At 39.2% G+C, this 26,339-nt stretch overlaps 1 protein-coding gene across 1 annotated transcript; it reads left to right on the top strand.

The window, feature by feature from the left end:
* The first annotated feature begins 4,544 nt into the window (after positions 1 to 4,544).
* Positions 4,545 to 13,346, top strand: LOC146601662 (acyl-coenzyme A synthetase ACSM4, mitochondrial-like). The gene is made up of 13 exons (XM_085300298.1): positions 4,545 to 4,745; positions 5,334 to 5,544; positions 5,967 to 6,174; positions 6,531 to 6,674; positions 7,388 to 7,544; positions 8,185 to 8,264; positions 8,926 to 9,049; positions 9,576 to 9,656; positions 9,760 to 9,861; positions 10,538 to 10,665; positions 11,334 to 11,433; positions 12,144 to 12,263; positions 13,097 to 13,346. The coding sequence occupies exons 1-13, from the start codon at positions 4,545 to 4,547 to the stop codon at positions 13,181 to 13,183; spliced, it is 1,743 nt and encodes a 580-aa protein (XP_085156424.1). The 3' UTR covers positions 13,184 to 13,346.
* The last annotated feature ends 12,993 nt before the right edge of the window (positions 13,347 to 26,339 follow it).

Genomic DNA, 26,339 nt, shown 5'->3' with positions numbered 1-26,339 from the left:
GAGAGAAATCAGAAGATTTGGTAGTGTACAAACATTCATTTTTTCTAGAATTAATGTAAATAACTTCTTTATAAATAATGTCTAAGTAAAACCTTTTGATAATTACAAATAAATGAGAAATTCATAAATGTCTTTTGTCTTGTAATCGGTATCAGTAGTGATGGCATGGTATTCTCTCCTCAAAAACTGTCACTGAAACATTCCCAAAGCCATATTTTTCAAACTACTTCTCTTTGCCTTGATGAATTCATGATCTACTTAAATGGTTAAAACGGGAGAAAAGAGACAAAGGGCTTTGGGTTAAGGTGCAAACTGTACACATTTTATGCCAGTGTAAATGATTACAAGAAAAAGTATTGTACTGCCTGGTCTGTTTTATATGATGTTCTGTTCTCATCACTTTAAAAGAAGCAAATGATAAAGCAGAAAGGGCTTCTCTACAAATGCTTTTTGATTGAATGTCCAGATTTCGCCTCTCCAAACAAAAGCTAATATTTACTGTACTTCTGGGAAACACGTGAATGAATCAGTGAAGAAGACCAGTGAAGAACCCCGGCAGCTCTCAGTCTATACTGTCCACAGCAAGCAGGTCAGGAAAGTGTTTTGTTTGTCTCAGTGGTACTAGTCATTCAGAAAAAGCAGTTGGTAGTAAATCAGGAATAGTCATTTATGATTCTTGCAGTATTCAGAGGATTCTGCCATTACTGGATCTTTCCCTCAACTTTCTTATTTCATTTTTACCTCTAAGATTGGAGRTGAAAAAGTGTTAAAGCTGTTGAAGGCGCACACTCAGCAAAATTTTGAAGATGTTTCTGTGGACCCCTAGGGAATCCTAGATTTAGAATGTTTTCCTCTTGCCAATCTTGAATACTCTTTCCARTCTTCAATACTGTTCTTGAATAATCTTAATCTCCTCTTTTCTTTACTGCTGTTGTATGAATTTTGTCCTTAAAATGCTGTTAAAAATTGATAGATTATAGCTGAATCATAGAACTAAAGCAGACTAAGAAATAGGAAATATCTTAATATATATATATTTTAAATCAAATTTATTAAGCTTTGGTGTTACAGGAATGGGAGAGGATATGTTCTTTTTCAGTGTTAACAGTGTTGGTCGCAACCTCAAAGAAAGGTTACATGAAAAAAAAAGTTTGGTATTTTTACTGAAAGCTCATTTTTCTTAAACAATTAAAATGAACATATTTTTCAGTCAGAATATTATAGTGAAGGAACTTCAATATTCACTTTTGGTACAGATTTGGGGGGATATTTAAAAGACCACTTTCAACCAACAAAACATTTTTAGATTAATGTTTTTCCACCAGCTTGTTAGTAGAATTTTGATTTAAAATGCAAGTACTATCTAAGCTCTTAATTTTGTGCTTTATAAACCTGATTCTGAAGTAGATGGCATGGTCTCCTATATACCTACCTGTTGTGATGCCTCCAGTGCATGTCCTGTAGCTATCTGAATGCATGCACTGGTTTTTAACCAATTTTGCCATCCATGCCCTTTATCAAGCGCCCATATGGAAACCTGACTCTCTGTCTAGGGGAAAAATCCTTTCAATGCTRTTAACCTGGTTCTTTTATTCTTAATGGGTTTATTTGTTGAGTTGAGGGCTGCTTTACTTTCCCTCACTGTAATAATAACATTAATAATAAAAAAAATTTTTTTAAAGAGAAGAGGCACCTAAAGACATAACAATTTTTATATCYATGTTCTATGATTTTTGTTCAGGAGCTATAGATTTATTTACAGCTGGTCAGAATTTCTCCATCACCATACTTGACAATGCTATGAGTTACTRTTGCTTTTGCCAAGTTATCTGTTCTGGAGGGAAAAAAGGTGTCCAAAATGCCAGAAAATGCCATTTTATATGTGATGCTATTTATTCTCTTAAAATAATCTTTTGAATATATTCCAATTTTATATCTTTCAGAAAGCTTCGTAAATCTAAGCAAAATACTTTCTTTTTGGTCACTGAAATGTTTAGTCTGATCCAATTAGTTGATTTTAATCCAAGCGAGTTTTGTACATTTTTAATAGTTCTAGGGGTGCAAGTAGCTCAGTCCTGCCTGAACCCCGCTGATCATGGTGAGCCGGTGTTACCGGGGGTGGACAGGCACAGCCAGGGTGAAGCAGCATTGAGCCCCAGGGGACTGCTGTGTGAGCCCTGGCTCAGCCCTTTCCAGCAGCCGCTGTTACCAAACCACGTTAATCTTTGAGCCTGCTGATTCCAGGGTCAACTAATCCTTGTCTGTTTACATATATATGATGTGCTGCTGGGTTGAATGTATGCTGGGGATTCAGGCACAAAACCAGAGTCTCTGCCCTTGTAAAATTTCCTCATTAATGATATGAGTTTTCCTTCCCTCGGCAAATTAGAAGTGAAGAACCAGTAATTCTTGTGAGGGTGTCTGGTATTACTATTTCCAATGATGATAACGAATGATTTTGCTAGTCATGAAATGTTTCATCATGATGGAAATGATCACATGTTAGACTGCAGCAGGTCCTGTCTAAGTACAGGACAGTTCCTCTACTGTATATATCCAGTAACTCGTACTTGTTCATTGGGAAAGATACTAATCGCTTCGTTAGAGTTCAGTGCCTCATCAAAGATCACAGTTGTGACAAGACAAATAACTATTCTGCATTAAGCCCAGTGGATTTTTTTAAAGTTGTCAAATATCACTGAAAAGATTAAATTGTTCAAGCTCTATGTATTTGAATTCGTTTTCCTGATAGGCAGATTAAGTATTACTGTGACAGCTCCTGCTGAGGAATAAGGGAAGGAACATGCTGATAAATTAGTTGCTTTGCCTTGGGGAGTAAAGGTTCGACCCAAACTGAGATCAGTGTAAGAGGTGATGCAGCACACTGTGGCAAGCAGACAGCTTATGACAGTGACACATGGTGTGAAAAAGTTACGGGCACATCTGGGCAAAGTGACTAAGGTTTGTCAAGGAACTGGTCGGTTCCACAGCAGCAGTTTCATTTGGAGAAGTCTCCTAAAGGTTGCAAGTTCAAAAATGTGATGTAGGATGGCTAAGCAGGATAAAGAGATAATCACAGTGCCATGAACTAACGTTGCAGTTGTAAGACAGTCCCCGAGATCATCTTGGCTCACACCCTTCGGGCACTTTCCAGCTTAGTCTGGCTGCTCTTGGTCTGCTTTGAGAAGAGTGCCACCATGAGCGTAGGGAACTAGAAAGAGTTGGTCTCAGGGTTTTGGGGAAGGTACAACATCAGAGACATGAGGGCAAGTAGTTATGGCTGAAGATGCGGAACAAGGGGTAAGTATAGTGCTGAATAAAAACAACTTTTAGAAACAGGAACAAAGGGCAAAAYTCACTGTCTTTGCAGCTTCACTCAGGCCGGAGACTTTCCACATGGAAAAGAATTAAATCAAGAGTGTACCTATAAATGTATTTTTTTCCTAGCTTGYGGATAGCTTCATTCTTTGAGAGAACAGGAAAGAAAATTACACCTGTATATTACTAGCCACTCACTTAACCTTGTATTGATCCTAATTTCTTGTGTTTACTGGTTTAAAACAATGAAAATGAATAGATTGGCCCTGGTTTAGAATCATCATGAGCCTMCAGGGCAGCACGGCTCCTGCTCCCACTGCAGGGTCTTCCAAAGAGAAACCGGGCTTTATTCCATGCTTGATAATGTTATGGACGTTTACCAGAAGCTGCTCAATAGCATTAAAATCTCATTTTGGCAAGGTCCTGAAACAAGTTTCCAGACTGCTAAAAAAAAATTAAAATAAAATAGAAAAAGAGAGTAGCAGTGGAAGGGAAGAGAGTAACTGGACCTCAGAGCATTGCGGTGAGTACAGATGGAAGATGGCATTCACAGTGAACCAATGCAGAAGTATCTGAATCAAATTTGGAACCTCTGTGATAGAAATACTGAAGTGTGGGGTTTGGGGATATATGTGGTGAATGGATAAATCAGCAGATGGTCAAGCTAAAGCAGGGAGAAACTTGGTGGAAATAGCTTGGAAACATCCTCTAGCTCCTTGTGATGGAAGAGAAATAGAGAATCAGCTACTAGTGCTTTGGTGTAAGAACAAGTAAACTTCTTGCAGTACAGACAACACATCTGATCTTGTGTTTGACTAATGAGAGTTGTGGGCACTTAGCAGCCCCAGGGAACACATCGAGAATCCATGAGGATCAGCTGAGCTACAGACAAGATGCCAGATCAATGCAGTGGATTAAGTCCTTAAAAAGCTAGTAGTGCAAAATGTAAAAAATCAAGATGGGGAGGTTTCCATTTAATTGAATGGTTAAAAACATCAGCTTTGCTGTGATTAGTTTAAGTGACTTCAATTAATAATTCATCAATTCATAACTGGATCACATTTCCCTCCCCTCCCCCCCATTCTGGCCCCTTTTCCCCCCTTCTTTTTTTTTTAATTTCAGAATAATGATTGTCTTTTTCATTATTTTTGTTCCAGGGTTCATAGCAACATTCTACCTGATTTATTATATAGTCTACAGCATCTACATATGCATCCTCTTCTACCATGAAGATGTTGCTTAAATTACGGACTTTAAAATCCTTGTGGACTCTGAAGTCTCCTTATAGAATTTTCCATGAACATCCCAGGTTGCTTGCCTCTGATATATGTTCGCAGTATGAGTCTGTCAGGCGGGGTGAACAGGAAATGCCAAAGTACTTTAACTTTGCAAGTGATGTACTGGACAAATGGTCTGAGATTGAAAAGGTAGATGATTTCTGTTATGCAGACGAGATACTTTAGTTCAAATTTTATTTAAAAAATCAATTACTAAAACCAATTTGCATTAGAAAGTTTTACAAAATATCACTGTTTTCTGCTTTATTGTAAAAGTGCTCTTTACCTCAATTAGCCCCTCTCTTTCTGACTCTCAGGCTAGAAAGAGTCCTGTGACACTGCATCTTCCTGTTGTTTTGTTTTGTCCTCTGCCTATGCTACTTCTGTTTATTAGCATTCCACAACTGTATCCAGAATATCAGGAATATTAGATGAAATATTTCACAATATAGGAGCATTAATACTCAGCATGAGGCTTGAATTGAAGTAGGTCTGGACTAGGACTTCAGTCTAGAGACCACTGGGCTGCTGAAGATTTAGGGTTTAGAAAGGATGAATTTATTGTGAGCATCTGAGCTTGATCTGTAGCCATAGTAAGTCCGCACCCATTACGGACAAAGCTTATGTGTAAGTTATGAAATACTTGGATCTTCATAATTTGCAGATATTTGTGCATTATAATTTCCTGATCTTTCAGAAGAAATTGTTTCTGTTTTGAATCCTTGTGTTGTTTCGTAGGCTGGAAAGAGATCGTCAAACCCTGCCTTTTGGTGGATTAATGGAAAAGGAGAAGAAGTGAAGTGGAGCTTTGAAGAGCTGGGGTTCCTGTCTCGAAAAGTGGCCAATGTGCTGACTAAAGTATGCGGGCTGCAAAAGGGGGACAGAATTATTGTGATCCTGCCACGGGTCCCAGAATGGTGGCTGGTGAACGTGGCTTGCATGCGAGCAGGTCAGTGAGCGTATCTTATGAAACACTTTGAAGAAGTGTTTCGTTATGCAAGTAGATTCAGGTGATCTAGAATTTCTGTTTATGGTTTAAAAAAAAAAGTGTAAATAATTAATCTGATCACTGGCCTAGCTAACAAATCTGCAGCCAGTCCTGATGGATTTATACTAAGGGCTAAAGGACAGGTGACCTGTGCAGCAAGTGTGGAGATGACGAAAGGCCATAGAGGTCACCAGATAGGTCTCTGTTTCATTCCTTATGGGAGAGCACAGGGCAGCTACATTACTCCATTGTTACTGTTTGTCTGGATATGTCAGGGCAAATTCATCTCAGAGGTCAGTTTGGGAATAATTAATTGAGTTTGTTCGTAGAAAAGGATTGAATTTAAAAACTGCTAACCCAAAATAACCTGATTGTTCTTCCAGGAATTGTCTTTATTCCAGGGATATCTCAGTTAACAGCCAAAGACATATTATATCGACTCCAGGCTTCAAAGGCCGCATGCATCATCACCAATGATACGCTGGCTCCTGCAGTAGACTCAGTGGCATCTGAGTGCCAGTTTCTGAAAAACAAGCTAATCGTGTCCAAAGTCAGTAGGGAGGGATGGCTCAACTTCACAGAATTGTACAAGTGAGTATGCATTAGCGACACAGTGGTCATGATGAAGAAAGCAGAGTTGTCCTCCACAAGTGCTTGTTTCCAGTATTCATTGACTATACTATCATTAAGCCTTTGTGATGTTAATCATAACTTTCAGGTTGAAGTTTCTACATCAGAGTTGTTTAATAGTAGTGTTTTTTTCTTAAAGGGAAGTTTATATGAGAGTAAAGTTTAACTCTGTGTTATTTTAGTCCAATTTGGTCAAAAACTTCTGTGAAGCTTATTTAGGGTAGAAGTTCTGCAACATGTAATCCGTAGTTACGTTTTGTAACGTAAGTCCATGTAAAATAACTGTTGAAGTCATGGATACGTTTTGTGTTTCAAAGGAGCCAATCTGCTGATCATTCCTGTGTCAAAACAAGGATTGAAGACCCAGTGTGCATCTTCTTTACCAGTGGGACCACAGGTTCTCCAAAGATGGCTGAACATTCCCAGGGTAGTCTTGGTTTCAGACCCCTTTTAAGTGAAAGGTATGAAAGGTTTGGGCCTAGTTGAACATGCATTAATTTGAACTGCATAGTAGAGCTGATTAAAAAGTACTGAATAAGAAATACTTGATGTAAGGTGTCAGTCTTACTCCCTCTGACATAAGACTAGAAGCTCCAGCAGGTTTCCAGGGGAGTGGGATCTGCCCCTGTATTTTCACTTTTTCAGTGAATGTCTCCTAACCTTTCCTTAGAGTGGTTCAAAGGAAAGCCATCACCTGGGAATAGTCTAGAGCACAGCACCAAGAGATACCATGCTGTTTGGGCTACAAAAAAAAAAAGAAATTGTGAYATGTAGCTGTAAAGAGGCAGAGTTAATACTGATTTCACAGATCACCCTGGAGCCTCAGAAGCCATACAAGTCATGGTGAAATACCTGGTGTCCAACACAGCATCCATGCCTCTTGCTGCTTCAGCTTTATCTTCTTCCTTAATAGAAAGCCACCTTGTTGGAATTCAGACTCTTCTCTTTCCCTTACTCTACCATGTGTTATGACCAGTGTCATTTATTTATTTATATATACACACATACGCAGGTACTTAAACCTTAGGTGTTCTTTTGCCTAATAGCTAGCTCATAAAATGAATTTACTGATAGTGCCCATTGCCCATGTACCTAGTTAAAAACCTTGGGCTTGTATGCTTTTTTAAAAAAAGCTTTTCATTACCTTTTCATAATTTGTTTTTTGCTGTATTAGGTACTGGTTGGATTTGACTTCCTCAGACATAATATGGAACACATCAGACACAGGCTGGATAGTAACTTCGCTGGCATCTCTTTTTGATCCCTGGGTTTTTGGATCATGTGTCTTTATACACCTCCTCCCACAGATTGAATCAGCCACCATCCTAAATGTAAGGGAAAACTCATGGAGTTGTGTTAGTATGTAGGGAGCAAAGCTAGCTATTAACTGTACATAGAGATTTAATTGAAGGTTGTGCACATTGTTTTGTTTAAGACATGGTATCCTCTCTCTAGAGTCTGCATTTAGATTTTTAATGTACACAGAATGGACCAGTCCTTCATATTCTTCACTCGTAGCTGGCAAGAGCATGAATGAAAATCATCCCAAATGCCAGACTAATTACTGGCCTTTTGTTCCAGTGAATCTGGATCTGAAATAATGTTAGCTAGTACTAATGTAAACTGAAACAGAAGTGGTTCTATTCATGCTGACCAAGATGAAAGTGAATACCTCCCTGTGATATGGACAGAGAAAGGCTTATTTTGCCTATGCTTGAGCTCTGCAGTGTGAATGATATGTAGACATGTTAGCATGGGATTTTGTTGAATTGAGTATACTGTGATTCTCAGGATGCTACACCAACTGTAGGAGGGTTTCTTATCCCAACAGGAAGCATATACTGTTTTGTTTTGTTTTTTATCCTAGAAAGGAGAGCTACATTTGCCCCCTACTTTGCTGGTTTACTGTACTTACATGTGGCRATTTTTTGTCTGAACTTCATATGTCCATCTTGTTATTTAACTCGCTAGACTCTCTCTAGGCACCCTGTGGGCGCTCTGGTTGGGGCTCCAACTTTGTTTCGCATGCTCGTGCAGAATGATCTCTCCAGGTATGTCAAGAGATAATTTACTAACATTTAGTTACCTTAACTACACTTTAATGATCTCCCAGATCTAGCTGTTTAACCCAATATAGAGGAGTAATTTAGTTAAACTATCCTTTGTGAAAAGACAATCATACAAAATGTGTGGATTTTACAGAATTTGGTGATCAGGCACAGAGGAACTTGATTCCCTCAGTGCGTAACTTCATGTGGCCATTGTACATCATCCTCTGCACCAGTTTCTCACTGACTTAGCTGCTGCTCATTCCTCCCTTTTCACACCATTTCATTTGGGCTGTTGCAGAGGATCAACAATCAGGGCTTTGACTCAGCAAATCCCTATGTGATTGGTTATAAAAGTGTGCTCAAGTCTCAGCTGACTCCAGCAAAAGCTTTACTTTATGTTTCATGTGCTTTGACTGTTAGTACTGGTGTGCATAATGTTGAGCCCAGACTAAGTCTGGAGCCAAAGTATCAGGAGCCAAAGTCACAGAAATCCCCTGATTTCCACACTCCACGAGAATAGCTGTCCCAGTAGCCAGCTCTCTACTATCATTTGTTTATCCTTGCATACCATTTTGCTACCAGAGACACCYGGAAACTAAACAGGTCCTTGTGTTGGCCAGTAGAATCCAGTGCCTCTCTTGGTTTTTAACTCCCTGTTAAGCTACAAATTCATGAACCTGARGCACTGCGTGAGTGGTGGGGAACCAGTCAACCCAGAAGTCATGGAGCAGTGGAAAAGCAAGACAGGGCTGGACATCCATGAAATATATGGCCAGACTGAAACGGTACGTTTATAGGATCAATATTCTGTTAGATCACTGTAATTCTTTTTTGCTTTACTGCATTTTAATGTTTGTTTTCCAAGAACACAGCCTGTTTCTTCCTTAGTGTTTCTGTGAATGCTGCAGTAACCTCTTTCACAGATAAGCACTTAAGGAATTGTCTTACATGGCTTTTTTTTACAAAACCTGCCAGAAACATGGGTTGTTGGGAGAGGATGCGCTCTAATTTTTACATAACTGTTTCTAAGTATATTAAAGTGAATGTGATAGATGAAAGCATAGCTTGTGTCTAAGGAAAAAAGACTGGCTAGGAGGAGGCATGAATTTTGTAGAGGTAAAGGACCAGAGTTCTTTTGGAGAGTTCCTTGATCTTGCTTATTTGTAGCATGTGGCACACACATACAGGATGCTGAGGATCTTAATTCCTCACTTTAGAAGTATGTTAGAGAATACATCTAATGAATTCAATGTGAGTATAGTTTACTTGCTTACTATAGCTAAAACTTGATTTTGATTGTGATTTTTGCAGGGAATCATCTGCTCTGTTTTTAAAGGAATGAAGATTAAACCTGGATCAATGGGAAAAGCAGCTCCCTTTTATGATGTTCAGGTTTGTTAATGTATTTTGTTGGCCACTGTTTAGATGGTTTTAATAAGGTTGGGTTTTTTTTTTTTTTCCACCAGAGTAAAATATATATTGTTTTTCACTCTAGATCATAGACAAAGATGCTAATATTCTGCCTCCAGGACAAGAAGGGGAGATTGCTATCAGAAGCAAACCTATAAGACCGCTTGGTTTTTTCTCTAAATATGTAGTAAGGAGTTTATTTTATGCTTCCCCACACACGCATCCCAAGTCTTCCAAAAATATCTCCAATTCCGTGCTGGTTACATGGGTACAAAGGCTCTATATTTTCCTCCAATTTCCAGACTTACTAGCCTGTCTTTGATTCGTGAACTACGGTAGCAATCTGTCTAGAAAGAATCTGCAAAGATTTAGTTCAGAATAGAATGGGAAAATGTAGATCCAGGCTTCAGTTTATCCCATTCTTTGATTCAGATTTTGGTTCAAAACCTTTAAAATCTGCATCTGAAAAAACAGTTCAAAAGCTTTTCCCTAATATATCCTTACCAGTAATCATGGTCTCACTGAGGAGTACGTACGTGCAGTGTACACTATCTGAGAAGCTATTTAAGTATCTATGTTGAGGATTGACCAAGAGATCAAAAAAACTAGAGCAGAACTGAGTAATTGATTTGTTTGAATTGGTGGCAATTAGAAAAGGGAAGAGAAGAATTTGTCTGAGGTTGAGGCAAAAAAAGTATTTTCAAGCATTAAAACTGGAAATCTTTTTTTTAAAAGTCAGCCATGAACTTAACAATGAACTTAACAATGAACTTAACAATGAACTTAACATTATGTGTATCATAGCATAATGTATAGCTAACAAATATGCAAAATTTAAACTCCTATTTGTAAACCACTGCAAGGATAACCCTAAGAAAACAGCAGCAACTGAACGTGGGGATTTTTTTGTCACTGGGGACAGAGGGACTATGGATGAAGATGGATACTTTTGGTTTATTGGAAGACAGGACGATATCATCATTTCTTCAGGGTCAGTTTGCATGCTTATTTTCTAAATCTGTTATATAGACTTACAAGTTGTGCTCTGACAAGTTTCTGACATGGTGGTCCTATGGTAAATGCACTGGCCTGTGACTTAGGAATACTGACTTTTATTATTAAGTTTTCATATATCTGCAGTATCATCTTGATCATGTCAGTGGCATCCCTGCACCTGTTTTCCCTTCAGCATCTCATCTGTTTAAACAGAGTGTGGAGACTTGTGGTAGAGGAGGGATATTAAATTATGTGGGTTTTTTTAACTGAAATTGAAGGTCATTTTTTATCAAAGTCAAAAAGCATTGAAAAGTTTTATTTTGCACATATTGAAATGAAATGATTAGATATTTTATAGTGCTTGGCATGATGAAGCCCTTATGTGATGTGATACCATAACATGGCATCAGCTGCTGCTACAGACCCCAGCTGTGAGGAAGATGCAGGCGCAGTCAGAGAGCTGCCAAGAAAAGGGGAGAGTTAGAAGTAGCCAGTGCCCCGACAGTCCTCCATCACGCAACTATCATGACATGTTCCTGCTTTCTAACACATTTCCGTTTTACCTAAATATTCTGTAGTGTTGTTTTAAAAAACAGCAATTAAAAGATTTCTTGATATTGGTTTTCATAAAACTAAATCCTTCATTATTCTCTCCTTATCTAGGTATCGCATTGGGCCATTTGAAGTAGAGAGTGCCCTGCTAGAGCACCCAGCAGTAGCAGAAACAGCTGTTGTCAGCAGCCCAGATCCCCTCAGAGGAGAGGTAATGATGCTGAACAGCAGTTGGGGAAGCCATATGCTTGTTTAAATATGTAGCTATATAAAGCAGTTCCTGCTTACTGAATACTGTACAATTATAAGGCAGTCATGTCACCATGGATAATGAGTAAAAATCTTTCCCATTTACATACCCTACTCTTCTTAGTTTTTGTTCATCCCAAGAGAGTTGTCTCTATAGATAACATTACATTGACATGCTTTTCCCTCATCAGCCCTTCTTGTTATTAAACACTTATCTACACACTGAAATTGTCTTTTCTAGCTATCTCAGTGTAGCCAAAGTTATAATATAACTGATCCAGCATTAGACTTGGCCTGAATGTATGAGGAAAGCGCAGTCCTACTCTGAGATGATACATGGCTATTGTCCCCAGTGTGAATGTCAGACAAATAAAATATCCCTTAGCTTCAGAGAAAACTCTGCAGAGGTACCTGTTAACCTCTTCTTCTAGATGCCCTCTGAGAGAATAAAGCATATTCTCTTACTGTGAAATGAAGGTCAGAAAACTGCAGTTTCAACTTTTCTTTCTTCACATATGTAAGTTGGGCACAACCACTTTATACATTATGCTGGTTTCTTTGTTCCTCCCTTTTGCATGTCATGTGTCAGAGACATACTACTAGCTGGTAAATAGTATATCTTCTCTTAAAAATTGATGGTATCAGGTCACTTTTATTGCTTTTATCTTGTAGGTTGTGAAAGCATTTGTGGTCCTGTCCTCTACCTTTTCATGTGGTGACCTGGATAGCTTAGCCCATGAGTTACAGGAGCATGTCAAGAAAACTACTGCTCCCTACAAGTATCCAAGAAAGGTAAATACTTCTGAATAAAATTTTAAACAGAGTGCACATCCATAAATCTCAGGAGAATTATTATTTGGGTTTCCATGACTGATCTGAAAGAGACAATGGTCAAGATTCAGGTAGAGAACTAACTCTAGAAAACCTTTCCTAAATATCATTAGTTTGTTATTTTTTATTTAGAATAAAGTTATTTGTTCAAACCTTACAAATATTTCTAGGCTGAGTGTGATATGCTAGTTAAATCTTCTCCATATTCTGAGTCAGGGTCAAAATCATAATTCTCCATCTTTTACTTCATCTTTAACTAAACACTCTCCAGTGACTTTAGTGGAAGTACATGACTGAATCTGAATAAGGATTTATCCACTGTTCCTCACAGTAAACAAATAGAAAGAATACAGGAGGGTACACATGGTGTTTCTCAGAAATCCCAACACTACAAGAAAGCAGCCACTAGCAGAAGTTTAGTTCACTTGTGCAGAACTCAAAGAAACGAAGTCCAAGACTTTGTTCCAATAACATCCTTTCTCTTTTCTTTTTCYGTTTATCTCTATCCTCTGATATCTTTTGGCACTTCATCCTTCCACTCCAGGACATAATTTAGTTAGTGGGGTGGCAGCTACATAGATGTTTGGCCATCTAGGCAGCCAAAGAAATTGTTGTACAAGATGTGCATTGTGTTGTCTTGATTTGACTTGGACTCGATCCTTTAGGCAAGCAGTTCTTACTGATGGTGCGCTCCTAGTTTTTCAGGAGAAGAGCTGAGAGCCAGTCTTGCAAAACCAAYTCAGATGGACTGTGTAGAGAGTATGCTACATTGTTTTCTGTCTTTTTTTATGTAGATGGAATTTGTCCAGCAACTGCCAAAGACAGTCACTGGGAAGATCAAGAGGAGTGAGCTGAGGAACAAAGAGTGGGGACGGATGTAACATTGTTTGGAAGCTTACAGTTTCTTCCATTCAGTTAACACTGTGTAAATTTCTCTGGTATAACTGCCCTCCTTATCTGTTTTTTTTAAAAGCTTGAGCATCTAAAATCACAGATAAAGCCAAGATGTAACATTCAAGTCTGCTTGCAAAGCCTCTAATGTCAAACCATGGTTTCAGCTTCTGAAGCATGGCTGAGAAAAAGAACATGCTGTACAACTCCATTCTAGCCTCGAATGTCCCAAAGTTCACCATAAATTGGCTGGTGACCCATCTATTTTATTTAGCATACAGAGCAATGAAAACTTGATGTTGATGGTGACTGCCTAACTCYAAGCTTCAGAAAAGGACAGGGTTGGATCTGAGTGGTTCAGATGCTCTGTTCTTAAARGGCAGCATACTTTCAGCAGAAAGCAGTCCTCCTAGCATTTACTGAAAGTAGAAAGACTCCTCTGTAGTGATATCACTGTATCACCTTTATGGGCACATAGACCTCTCTGTTTAAAACACATATTGGTAACAAGCRGGGCCACCTTCTCCCATGCTCATCAAGAACTGTCTGATACCAACAGTAGTTACAGCTTTGTTGCTCACCCTCTACACTGATCTTCACACATAGACAAAAGTCCTGTACTGCTTCTAATGGTCTGTGATAAGAAGTTTGCTTTTGGATGACTGATCTACTCTATAGAACAGACCAAAGCTGTTTGCCATGCTGGCTGCTTGCTGGAGGATGAGGCCATCATAGCAGCTGTTCAGACAGTAGTGAAACCAGTGAACAAACTGCTGTGATCTGGATGGTCACATCTCTGTTAATGTTTAGCTTTATGAAGAAGCATGTACTGACAAGCCTTACTTGTCACAATTGCATGAGCAATAGTGTGCCATGTTTTAAGGTTATACTAGTTCTTAGCTGCTCGACCTCAGGCTTTTTAAAATCTTTTCTACTCAAAAAAAATTTCATTTTCTGTGGTGAATTTTCATTAGTTGACAAAAATGTCTCCAGGCTTCAACAGCTGCATTCATTAAGCAAGACATTGCTGGAGAACAGCAGCATCTTTGAGCAGGAAAGAAGGTCTTTTGCAGCTGTATCTTACTGCTTGGAGTTCTCTGTCTGCTACCATCGTACAGTGAGATTTGGAGAACGCTACTTTTGAGAAAAGAATATATTTTATTTGTTGAGATTAAACACTTCGGTTATGTCAATGAAGTAACTTCTGTACTAGTGACTGCTGAAATGAAAGCAAATGTCAATAAATAGTGTTTACTGCATTCCTCTTTTTTGACAGTTGCTTCATTTTTTCATACTCCTTACTATTTCACAGAGATTTCAAAACACTCAGGTTTTTAGGCACATAGATTATGTAATTATAAAACTAATCATCAAATTATCAGTCATCTTTGCCCTCAAATTTCTTGAATGTATGTGTCTGGAAGTGTCACTTGTTGCAGCCTCTATCTCTTTTCTGTACCTAGTTCAGTTTCCTTTTAAAGTCATGTCCTCCTGGACACCCCAGAGTCTCTTTCCATCTTGTAGATCTTTCTACTTGGCTTTAGTCGAGCATTTTACTCTTACGCACTCAGCCAGACACAAAAAATGGGATAATAAATACCTGTACAGCCTGGGATTCAGAGCCCCTGGAACCTATTCCTTGCCCTGCCCTTAGTCACTTGAGCAGTTAAATGCTAAGTAATGTTCAAGAGTTGGGTTTCTGATTTTTTTTTCCCTCCCCAAACTTAAGGGCCTAAAATCAAGCAGCTAAATCCAGAGTTAGGAAAGTAAAAAGTCTTAAAAAAAGCTCTGGATGAAACTACCACACAAAAGACAAGTGTTTTACTAATGATTTTGATGTAGTTGAAACTCTTTTGACCTTCTGAATTACTGTGTGATTAATTAGGATAATTTACTCTAGGCTTCAGTGCTAGAACTTTTGGTCCCTTGTTCAGCTGACCCAGAACTGAGTTTCCATTGTGCTTTGGTTATCTGTTTTTTYGCATGAATGCGCTGGGTTCAAAGTCAAACAACTTGCCAAGTCAGTAATTCCACATCCTGCAGTTGGAGTCCTGCTAGGTGCCGCTGCTCCATGCTCTGCCTCTTATTATTAACACTGAGTATAGTTTCCATCTCACATTCAGGGTAGATAGTTTGTTTAGTTCTTCTCATCAGCTCAGGATCAGAGACTCGCTACTAAATTTCTTCTGATCCGTGTGGAATGATTTCAGAGATRCAGCTACAAGCGGTTGGAAGCAAAATAAGTGTCTCTAACATGCAGCTTTCTTTTGAATCCCCAGAGGCTGAAACGTGACTGGATTGTATCCCTCTGGCTGAAATAAATAATTTTCAACAGACTAGCCTTTCCCTTTTGGGCCTCCTTTCACCCCTAGTATAGCCCAGCTTCAGTTTGATATTATTCTCAGAGGCAATAGAAAAGCTAACATTTACATTTCTGTCTCAAATGTATTTCTCCTATTAGGATTTTTCCTTAGGGATGAGCTTCTCATCCAAAGCCTATATAAGTGGCATAGAAATCTTGCTATATATGGTCTCTATTTGTTTTGGAATTGCAGAAGTGCATTATTAGGCTGAAGTTACAAAGCAGCATCCCCCAGGTTTTAATACTGCCAGTGCTTCTGCCTGTCCCCTGTAACTTTTCTGCAAAGACCGTACTGTTTTCCCTTGTTGTATAAGGCTAAACAGAAATGGATCAGGAAGAGGAAGCTGTTGTGTTCTTGTGACTCTGCAGTTGTGAGCCATATGCTTCAGAAGATAACTAGCCCTTTTTGTTGGTATTTACATGTTTTTAGAATGGATGACACATCTGTCTTAAGGACAGCAAACAAGTAAAATAGCTGATACCTACCATTCTCCTGAAGAGAGTTTGAACAGATAAAAAAAGCTGGCCTTACTATCAACATTAGTTATTTTTTGGTTAAAAATAAGGAATATCTATAGTAATTCAGTGATTGAGAAAGYGGAACAAATTTGTAGCTCTGTTAAATGACTTGTTTCCTTCTTTTAAAGTTTTGCAAAGTAACTAGATAGCTCCAGTTTCAGCTGGGTATGGGGAACATGTTTCCTGTTTGTTGTTTTCCCCTTAGTGGTGATACCAATTTTTTATGGTCTGGGATAGTGAAAGCACAAGTTCTGAAATTGTATTCTTTCATATGAGGGACTAGTGGTTTTATTTCAGCAAGATTCAAAATCCCCGTTGGTGGTGGTAGTCTGAGAGCCGTGTGTAGGACTCCCCTTCTCCTGGTGGCGTGGCCCTGGTCCTCCAAGCACTGGCAAGGAGGGGAATTGCCAATGCAAGGTTTGACTGGGAATTTTTGTTGTTCTTTTTTTAATTGTGAGGCATGTTATTAAACGTAATAAAGGAATACTAAATTACACAAGCAACATGTATTTACTAAAGGCAATCTTAAAATGTAGATGAACATAGGACTGCATACTGTGCTTTAACAAACCCTCGGAGGCTGATAAAATGAGAGCAGCAGTATATTTCATTAAGAATCTCCAGAACTGTTCAAAAAAAAACAAATTGAGAACTGAGATTATATGTAGTATATGAGAAATAATTCCTTCATGTATGATGCTATTATAAATCATGAGAAACTAATAATATTGCATATATACATGTATTGTATATATATTGTGTGTGTGTTGTGGCCCATAAAATTGCTCTGCTTTGCACTAATAAGAAAGTTAATATTTAGTTTTATGTCTAGAAATCTATAATCAGTTTCCAGATGATACTTGGAACTTTGCCTTGCAGATTTGCTGGTTGGTGATTTCTGTGACTTTTCCAGAGTTATTTTAGCCAGTCCATTGAACAGGAGCATTTTATAAGTGATCTACAACTTCATCTCCTTTTCCACTTTAGAAAAAAATGGCATAATGAAAAGCAGAGCAGCAATAAGGTTGAGTTTGGTTTTAGTTATTCACAAGGCATTTCATGTTGCTGAAGTTAAACCAATTTTGCCGATACTTGATCCAGATCTAACAGTCCACCTATAAAAATAAACATGAACACAACTTCTAAACAGAATGGCTCTAAGCAAATCCATTGGGAGGAGATTCATTACTGAAAAGATCAACTGGAGAAGACATAATTTGCTAGTTTGGTCCTGGATTTAAGATGCAGAGCAAAATTAACCATTGGTGTCTCAGCTTTCATTTTCTGTGGTGGAGCACCAGTTTCCAGTGATTGCTTGTTTCCTAGTAGATTCCTCTGCAGTCCTACAAGCCAAGAGAAAATTACCTTCAAGCGTGATCTCACTTGCTTCTARTGAGGGATAAACCTCTCTGAGTGCAGAAAGTGAAATCTCCTATGAGAGCAAGGAGTTTCTTCAGTATGATTCCACCATAAAAAAATTGAGAAGTTCTCCGTGGTCAGATCTCTGGGCACAAGGGCTGCGTCCGCCAAGGAGCTCGCACTCGCTACGGCTTCCCAGCCTGGTGCCCGCTTGAGGGAGGCACTTTAAAGCCTCTCCGAGTGTTGCCAAGCTGCTTAGGAACACAGCGCTTCTGCATTGAAGTGAATGAACATCTTGGACATTGCGTGCCTAGGGCAGCCCAGGGAATATGCCATCCCACCGTGCCTGTTCAGCTGAGAGGACAGGCAGGCAAGGCTGCAAGTGTAAACCCAGCAGCTCAGGCTCCTTGGGCTGGGGACAAATAAGACGTCTACAGGTACTCACTTCAGTGTGGCAACTTATATTCTCTGTCTCCAGTTCAGAAAAGTTTAAAGTACAGATACCAAACAGAAAAGACATGTTATAAGTGAATTGTCAGACAACATGTATGGAAAAAAAGAGCTAGGTGGTCTGGGCAGCTGGCAAAAGTCTTCCAGGCTGCAAACTGTTAGTACAGTTTGGGCTGAGAGTTTGTCTGTGAATATTTAAAGGAATTAGGCCCATTAATGAACAGAAAAAGGGTTGTGTCAACTCACTGTGAATAAACTGACTGCATTCACTTAATCTTATTTGAAAAATTCCTTTCTTGTTCCTATTAAATGTTTCCTTTACAACTTTTTTCTCATTATTAGCAGGCTAATGTGTAGGCATTGCACTTTTATTTCAATACAGCAGAGGAAAGGAAGGGCTACATAAGCTCTTATTAGTTGTGCAGATACCACTGACTCATGTTTTCATTTACTCTGAGACATGTAGGTGCTTTTGTCAAACATGGTCTGCCCACTTGGGGCAGCATATGTATACGTATGCCATGTTCGAAGTGTACGTGAGCGAGTGTGTGCAGGGTAAGAAGGTCTGATATTTGCTCACAATCGTCGAAGCTAGGGTGTGGTGCAATATGGCCTCGGAGGTTTCAGTGAGTTCCCAGCAAGTGTAACTCTTCTTTTTAATCTCCAGTCTGTGTTTCCCATCACAAAGTTGTGTGGAACAGCTACTTTTCAGTGCAGATGTTGCAGCATGATCTTACCAGAATTTATCCATTCTACTGTTCCACCATAATCTTGCCCAGTYCACCAAAGCCACCTCCCAGGCTGGTGTTTCCTCCTTCCAGCCCCATCCCATGCTGTCTGGGTCATGCACTCTCACAGTGTAATGATTTCAGAAGCTGGGATCCTCATAGAAACTTTCATGGTTTTGATCCTTTTCTGCTTGTATGCAGCTATTTCAAGCCATATTCTTTCATTCTGGAGCCTGGCACGGTGGCAGAATGGAAAAATAAGACAGGGCTACATATCTGTGAAGATCATAGCCAGACTGAATCAGTATATTTGCAGTCACTCACAGACAACATGTAACTTGCAGATGCCTCCCTAGCAACATCTAGAGTAGAAGTTCCCTGGAAGAAATTTTGAATTCAGATTGATTCTGTTGTGTTGTTCCCTGGAGCCACTTCAGTGGTATAGATGAGGAGAAACCTCAAGTGACATAAATCCAAATTTGTGGATTTGTTAATCTCTCTACAAGAAATATCTGTTTYCCATTTAAAATGCTCACACTAATGACACCATATCCAAGAGCAGTGTTCTGCTGCTGTTTGTACGCTGGTATAAATTGCRGTACGTTTCTGAGAAGTAAATGGAGACAAATTAGTGTAAAGCAAATTTAAATCAGAAGCATTTCAAGCCCAGTTGATTTGACCAGAAACAGCGCTTTGAATGAAAACGGGATTTTTCTGACTGACTAAGATGTCTGTCTGTGTAAGTCAATGTTATTGCATGGATTTCTCCCAGCTGTGCTGGTTTATACCAATAGAGGAACAAGTGCTTGCCTTTAAAATCACAGCGGGAGAGCATGTTTTTAAATGAACGTCTTTTATCGAGAAGATTATCTAGAGAGTCAGCTGCAAAATTGTCCCTTTGTATAGACAGTTTAGATTGTCTGTTGTAACTGTAAATTGTCCATTTGTGTAGACGACAAACCTCATAAACTCAGTTTTCTTTTACAGGGTGTTGCATGTGCAGCTTTTGAAGAGATGCAAATTAAACCTGATGCATTAGGAAAAGCATTTCCACCTTACAATGTAAAGGTAACAGTGGAGGGGACAAGAGGTCCTGTCACTAGGGACAGGAGTTATGGGGATGAAGATGGAGAGTTCTGGTTTGGTTTGTTGAGCAAGCTAATGATGTCGGCAGATCTTCTGGGTATGTTTCTGTTTGTTGTCGGAAGGTTCGTCGTCCTCTGTTAGAATTTTGAGTTGTCTGGAAATACAAATTCAGCTGTTAACACTGGACGTTAAATAGTAATGGATTTGTAATAAGAATTTCAACAAAATTGTGACTTAGGATTGGAACTCTGTGTGATTTTGAATCTAAAGAAAGAAAAAGAATCACTCAAAATGGTTGTAGTTTTTCATTTGTACCATTCATTTAATTTTTAATTTACAGCATTCGTTTAATGAAACATTGCATTCTGATATTGTTGAAATTGAAAGATTTGACTCTTCTTTTCATTTGAAAGAATACAACTTTTTGTTTGAGTATTCATCTGAATTTAAGAAAAGAAGAATCAAATCACCTCTAAATATTTAACCAAAAAACTCTGCTGTGTTTCATTTTGGCTTGATTGAAATGTTTCAGTTTGAAATTGATTGAAATCTTTTAACTTCATTTTACTAGAAAGAGGGCAAGGAAACTTGTTGAGGTTCATGAGTAGCTGGCTTGCTTTGCTTTGCCTTGCTTTGCCACCAAACCAAAGCTTTCAGGATGATTTGCCCAGCTCTGCTTTTAAATACTAGATCCGTATTTCCTCCCCTAAGTATCACGTTGTTTGAAGCAGAGCCCTGGCAGAGCACCCAGCGGGAGCCGGAACAGCTGCTGTCAGCAGCCCGGAGCCCAACGGAGAGGTGAGGACGTTGCTTTTAAGAGCTACATAAAACATCTGTTGATGAAATAACTGTACCTGTGGGGGGAATCTGGGCTGATACTAACATAGTAAAGATGTAGACAGACATCTTCAAATACGCTTAGGAAGACTAAGCATCTAATTTTCCTTGATTGCAGGAAGAATTGGGGGCAGCTAGGCCACTTTGAAAATCTGCCAATGGCTTCTGTGAATCCCAGCGAGATCCAATGCCTTGAAACAGTGTCTCCTGGCTATTATTCTTATGAAAGCTGTTAAGCAAGTGTGGCCTGCCTAAGTCCCCTTTCTTCCCAAATATCCTTTGAATCYTTGCACTGTTTTGGGGGGAATCCCAGCAGGATTTTCACAGCTCATTCCTGGTGTCAGTGGAGTGTGCAAAGACAAACAGTAACACAGCTTTTGCATATGAGGCAGGAATCAGATTCCATCAACAGTGTATCTAAAATGGCTTCAAAGAACCCACGGTGTCCACACTAAGCCTTAAACGTGGTTAGACTGTCRGGAAGTAGCAGAATAAACCTAATCTGGATAAACCATGACATACCAGTTGCCACTAAAATCTCTGGACTTGGCCATCTGTCTTTGGCTGTCCTCAATTTCTGCATGGGTTTTCTAGAGACTAATATAGGATATTTCCCTACACTTCTCTTCCCTTTTTCTGAGTAATAGTTTTTTTCTGGAAAATTAATGTTTATCTCTTTGATTCAAGCAGTTGGAGATTTTAAGTAGAATTCAATTTTTGGAGGGGAATTATTATAACTAGCATTAGATTTTTAACAGCAATCATAAAAATATGTTGAAATATGTAATCTGGTCATTGTTTCAGAATCTGATTCTTTTTAAGCACATTCAGATTTCGAATATGAGTAAATACTTTCTGGCAAGGTAATCCACTTAACTTTGTCTGAAGTGAAGTAATCAGATTGTTCATGTAATCCATTTATTCTGTGTAAGTAATAAGGTTTTTTTTAACATAATCTAATTATCACCTTGGGAAGTAATTGGGTTAAGAGCAATCTAAAAGATATATTCTGGAAGAGATTCTGGTTGGTTTTGGTACCAGTCTGCATGGAGCTTTAAACAGATTTGGCTGGGTTTTCCCCTGGAGCCTGTTCTAATGGGTGTAAATCACTCATTTACACCGGGGCAGATCTGGCCCAGGAGGTTTCCTTTCTGCTGCAGTCACAGAGTTCTCAATGTAAAGATAGGATCAGTCAGACTCACTAGCATGTTAGTGCAGTTTTACAATGTTATAAAATCTTAAACTGAACCTGACCAGCAACCTCATGAAGAAAACAAAACAAAACAAAACAAAACAGAGTATCAACACGTTTCCGTTGGGTGTGGGAAGCAGTCCTAGCGCGCCCTCCTTCACCAGTGTTTTAAGTAGCCTCCTACAGACCCCTTCTTGCTCCCTCTGAAAACCATATTGTGCTCAAATTCAGTGGCGTGTGATTGTCTTATACCGCTGATAGGAAGAATTACTAAGTCACCAAGCCGACACTATTTCCCTAAGAAGTAACTTACTCTTTTTGTTGAGCACTGGCACTGAGGTGCTGCTTGTCGAGTTCATCCTCAGAAGAGCTCATACCTTTTAAAAAAGCAGGCTTGCCACTGAACAGAAAAAGCATAGAATCAAGCTATATTAAACTGCATGTTGTTATCATTCCTCTGTATGAACTAGGTTGAATTTGTTCAACAACTACCAAAGATGATCTCTGGGAAGAGCCAAAGGAATAAATTAAGGGAGTGGGGAAGAGCTTAGCTTTGCTGCTGAACTCCCAGTCAGAACATCCTCTAGCATCTTATTCCCTATCAATCTCAAGAGGTGCTGGAAAGCCTCCTGATCAAGAATAGAAGATGCCACTTTTTGTTTTGGCGGTTTGGAGTGTTTCTAAAGCAATATATTCTCTATAATTTTAAACATATACAGGAGAAACTCTATTGAAGATAATGATAAAAGAAGGGAGTCAGACTTTAACTTTTACATGTATTTTCCTGTGTACATTGTTATTCCTTGCTGAAAGRCACAAGTTTTAGAACAACTGCAAGCTTCTGTCAAATATTATTTAGTGAGAGTATTCTTTAATTGGTTTTAGTGATCTGAATTCCACATTAGATTTAGCCAGTGCTGGGTCACATATAATTTGCGGATTAAATATGATCAAGGATTTTCTGGATAGTCGGTTTAGTTTGTGAGATATTTCTGTAATAGTTAAGCACAGTTACCTGGGTACAAGTGCAGCARAGAGAGGTTTAGCTCATTCCTGTTAGATCTTGTCTCATGTTTCTTGTTACCCTGCCACATTGCTTGCACCTCACACACGCCTGCTACAGCGCAGCCTATGTACTYTTTATTCTTGCTTCAAAAGGCAGGAGTAACAGTTCACCTCCATGGCCAAGGCTTGCTGCCTTTACTGGGAGCACAAAAACACCAGTGAACCAAAACACCTAGGGTTATTTAATCTCAGAATTTCCCGGTTCTGCTGTAAACCCACCACGTGGCACCTTTGAGCACATCTGCTGTTGTATGAAGAGCTTGGGAAAAAAGCAAACACGCTTTATAGTAAAGCTGTTGATGACCTTTCAGGACAACTAATTGCGTTATTAACTGGCAAACAAACACAAGCCCCAGRAGAGGCTGTACAGGTGGGTCTTGCCTCTTTCACACCCTTAAGCTCTGAAATAGGTATTACTTTTTTTTCCCAGCTACTAAGCACATAACTGCCTGAGGTAAAAAACAAAGAGAAAACAAAATACTGCGTCCGTGTAGATTACATCAATCCAAATGGATCTGATCTTGCACTACTGAAATGAGGGGAAAGTTTTAAATTTGATTTCTTTAGGAGCGGAWTCAGACCTCAGATGAAAAATGAAACCCACTCTCTGGTGTATTTGCGTGCTGTGAGTATTTTGTTTTTAAAGGAAAAGACAAAAGGACAGGGGACTTATTAATGAGACTGAAAGGACAGGGGATTTATTATTCAGCCCCTTGGAGATTCATTCCCTAGAGGAAATGTTTAGGCTGCCTCCAGTCCGAAGGGTTGTACTGTATCATCTCCCCTCGATGGTTTGCTAATATAGTCTCACTGGCAGCTGCTCTGAATCCTGCTTTCTGGGAGCAGGTAGTTATGTTTTGATGAGCAAATGGGAAACTTCTCTGGCTTCTGCTGCTGCCATGAAAATCATTGGTCAGCTGCTTTTTCTGTATGTCCTGTCAGAAGTACAGTCTGTCCAACAGCACTGTTTGAGGGTAGTCGTATTTCTTATTTGTTTGTTCTGGGACTTTGAGGACGAATTAGTCTGCCCCATGTGTGTGTGCTTCGCCTGTTGTTATTGCACTGAATAATGGTAAATGACATTTGCAGACAGTAGCAGCTGTGTCTGTCTCACAGTGCTCTCACACGATGCAGGCAGCCAGAGGGTGTCACTAGAATTGGTGTTGTGAACCCCTGAATGCTCTTAGGAATTTCCCATTTCACCCTGGGAAAAAGGCCGGCGCCAAGATTTGGCAGCCATGCAAACCCATGAGCAACTTGCTCGTTGAATCCAGTCTCTCCAAACTGGGATGATGGCTTAATGCTGTCTCATGCTCAAGTGTTAGAAACACAATGTGTTCAGGACGTGTGTTGGGTTTTGTGTGACACAGCTCAAAGGCCACTTACTAACGAAGGTAAAGTGAGGGATGGAAGAAGTCGTTTGCAACGTGGGGAGAGAAGATGGAAGATACTGTCCCTGCTCCAAGGCATGAAGTTCCTCAGACTTCTGCCTCAAATCCCAACCCAAACATTTCTRCATGGAGCTGCCTCCCTGAAAGCTGCTCCCTCTGAATCTCACTGTATCTGCTCCTGAACTGTAARTACAAAAAACTGAGCACCCACTGTGTTCTTCCCCAGGATTTCACTGGTAGTTTTATGTCATTATCATTCTCTTGTCCATCATAATTTCTCTGACTGAGTCCATGGGCTTCTAGGCATCTTAAGATTTAGTTATCCTTGCTAACAATCCTACTTGAAAAATGGTAAGAGAAGAAGGAGAACCAACAAAATAGGCCAGTCAAATCAAAAAAAGAGGTRATTCTTGTGTCGCACCTCCTTAACATCAGTTGATTGTGTCACTTCTGGCAGTCTGCTATATGCACTTTTAAAAGAAGTTAAGCTGAGAGACAGGTTGGCTATCATTGCTTTAGCTTTGAGTTTCTACTTTTTCAGAATATCAGATGTGATTTACAAAGATGGGGAGGGTCATCTCCTGACAGCAGGTTCCACAGGAATAGTCTGAGAAGCTGGCTCTGAGAAAACATGGAGACAGAGGCTGTGCATTACTGGYGCAGAGGCACTGATCCCAAATTGGAAAGTTTGAGTAATTTCAGAGCTTACAGTCAGTATGCAAAAATGACTTAAATCTATCAAATATCCCTAATATGTAGCAATTCAGTGATCTTCCTGGAAGATGGGCATATATTGCTGTACTGTGCAGCCGGCAGAGCTCCCAGATGTGAGCACTGACAACYTTATCATGATTCTCCATTGGCCACTATCTGTGCTTGTTGTTTCTAACATCATCTCTGTTTCCTGCCTCTGATCCATAGTGTATGTATAGAGTTTATTGCCTCTCTACTTAATTGTTTATAGTCTTTACAATATATAGTCTATATGTGCATTTATATGTAGCTTTTATTTATTTGATTTTCCCCTTGTTGGACTCGTTGCCTGAGGTAGCATTACTAACATACTATATCATGACTACAATAAATTCATCTTAACTAAGTCTGTCATATTTGAACAGCTATAGTTCGTGTATTATGTTGTTACCTTCCAGAGAATGAATTTTGTCACCCTGTTTCATAGTAATAGCTCTGTAGTTTGGGTTTTCATTGTCCTCCTCACAACCTCTGAACTGCATGCGTTTGCTCTGCAGAAACTTCCATCTCATGTTACAGGTGATATTTATTGGCATGAGGCTTACAAAAATATTCCTGTATGTTCATCATGCCAATTCTCATTCTATGTTTAACTCCAAGATCCAAAAACAAATCTCCACCATTGCAGTTTCCAAAGTCGTCGGTGCTGTGGAATAGAGTTGTAGATTAATGTGTGGTGGATTATTCATTCTCCAAAGGCAATGAACCAGAAATGCAGTCATTCATACTCAGGCTATTTCCATCTTGTCTTACCTTTTTCAGTGATTGTGCCTTTCTTCAGAAGGTAATTGGAGAAACAAAAGCTMCATCCTCAGGAGGAAATAATCCCCACCACGGAACGTGACTTGCAATACAAATGAAGAGCTACAGCTGTTCAGAAAGTTAGAGTGAACCTGGAAGGGACAGGGATGCTGCAAAGAGGACATTGTAAGATACATTTGGTAGAGTTAAAAGAAATCTCACTTCATTAGAAATAACATCTCCAGGTAAGGACAACTTTTTTTAAAAAAACTTCCCAAGAATTTTTTTTTTTTATTTCATGATTGTTCAAATACTTAATCTTCTCGAAAACGAAAGGTGCCTTCTGCTAACGTTAAAAAAAATCTGTAGAGCAGATCTAGTTTATTCCTCTTTCTTCACATATCTTTTATGAAGGAGGTTAAGCAGCTGGAGAGCAGTTATACTTTTCTGTTTTGTATCAGGCAAACTGAAGAAGTAGCTTTTCTTTCCAGGAGCAGATCTAAAGGAACAGTAGAACAATAGCAAATTTGTACAAGGATTTCACTGGTTTACAGTGAGTGCTGGAATCAGTCTTTTCCTACATGACATGTTAAGGATGAAGATAAGAATCAATATGTTACGAACAGACAATTCAAAAAATGTAAAAGCTTCCATCTGTCTTCT

The sequence above is a fragment of the Rhea americana genome, unplaced genomic scaffold (genome assembly GCF_003343005.1).
Source record: "Rhea americana isolate MKP2758 unplaced genomic scaffold, rheAme1 scaffold_10, whole genome shotgun sequence".
In the NCBI taxonomy this organism is placed as follows: domain Eukaryota; kingdom Metazoa; phylum Chordata; class Aves; order Rheiformes; family Rheidae; genus Rhea; species Rhea americana.
The sequence above is the reverse complement of the archived record's forward strand: the minus strand, read 5'-3'. Positions and strand labels throughout refer to the sequence as shown.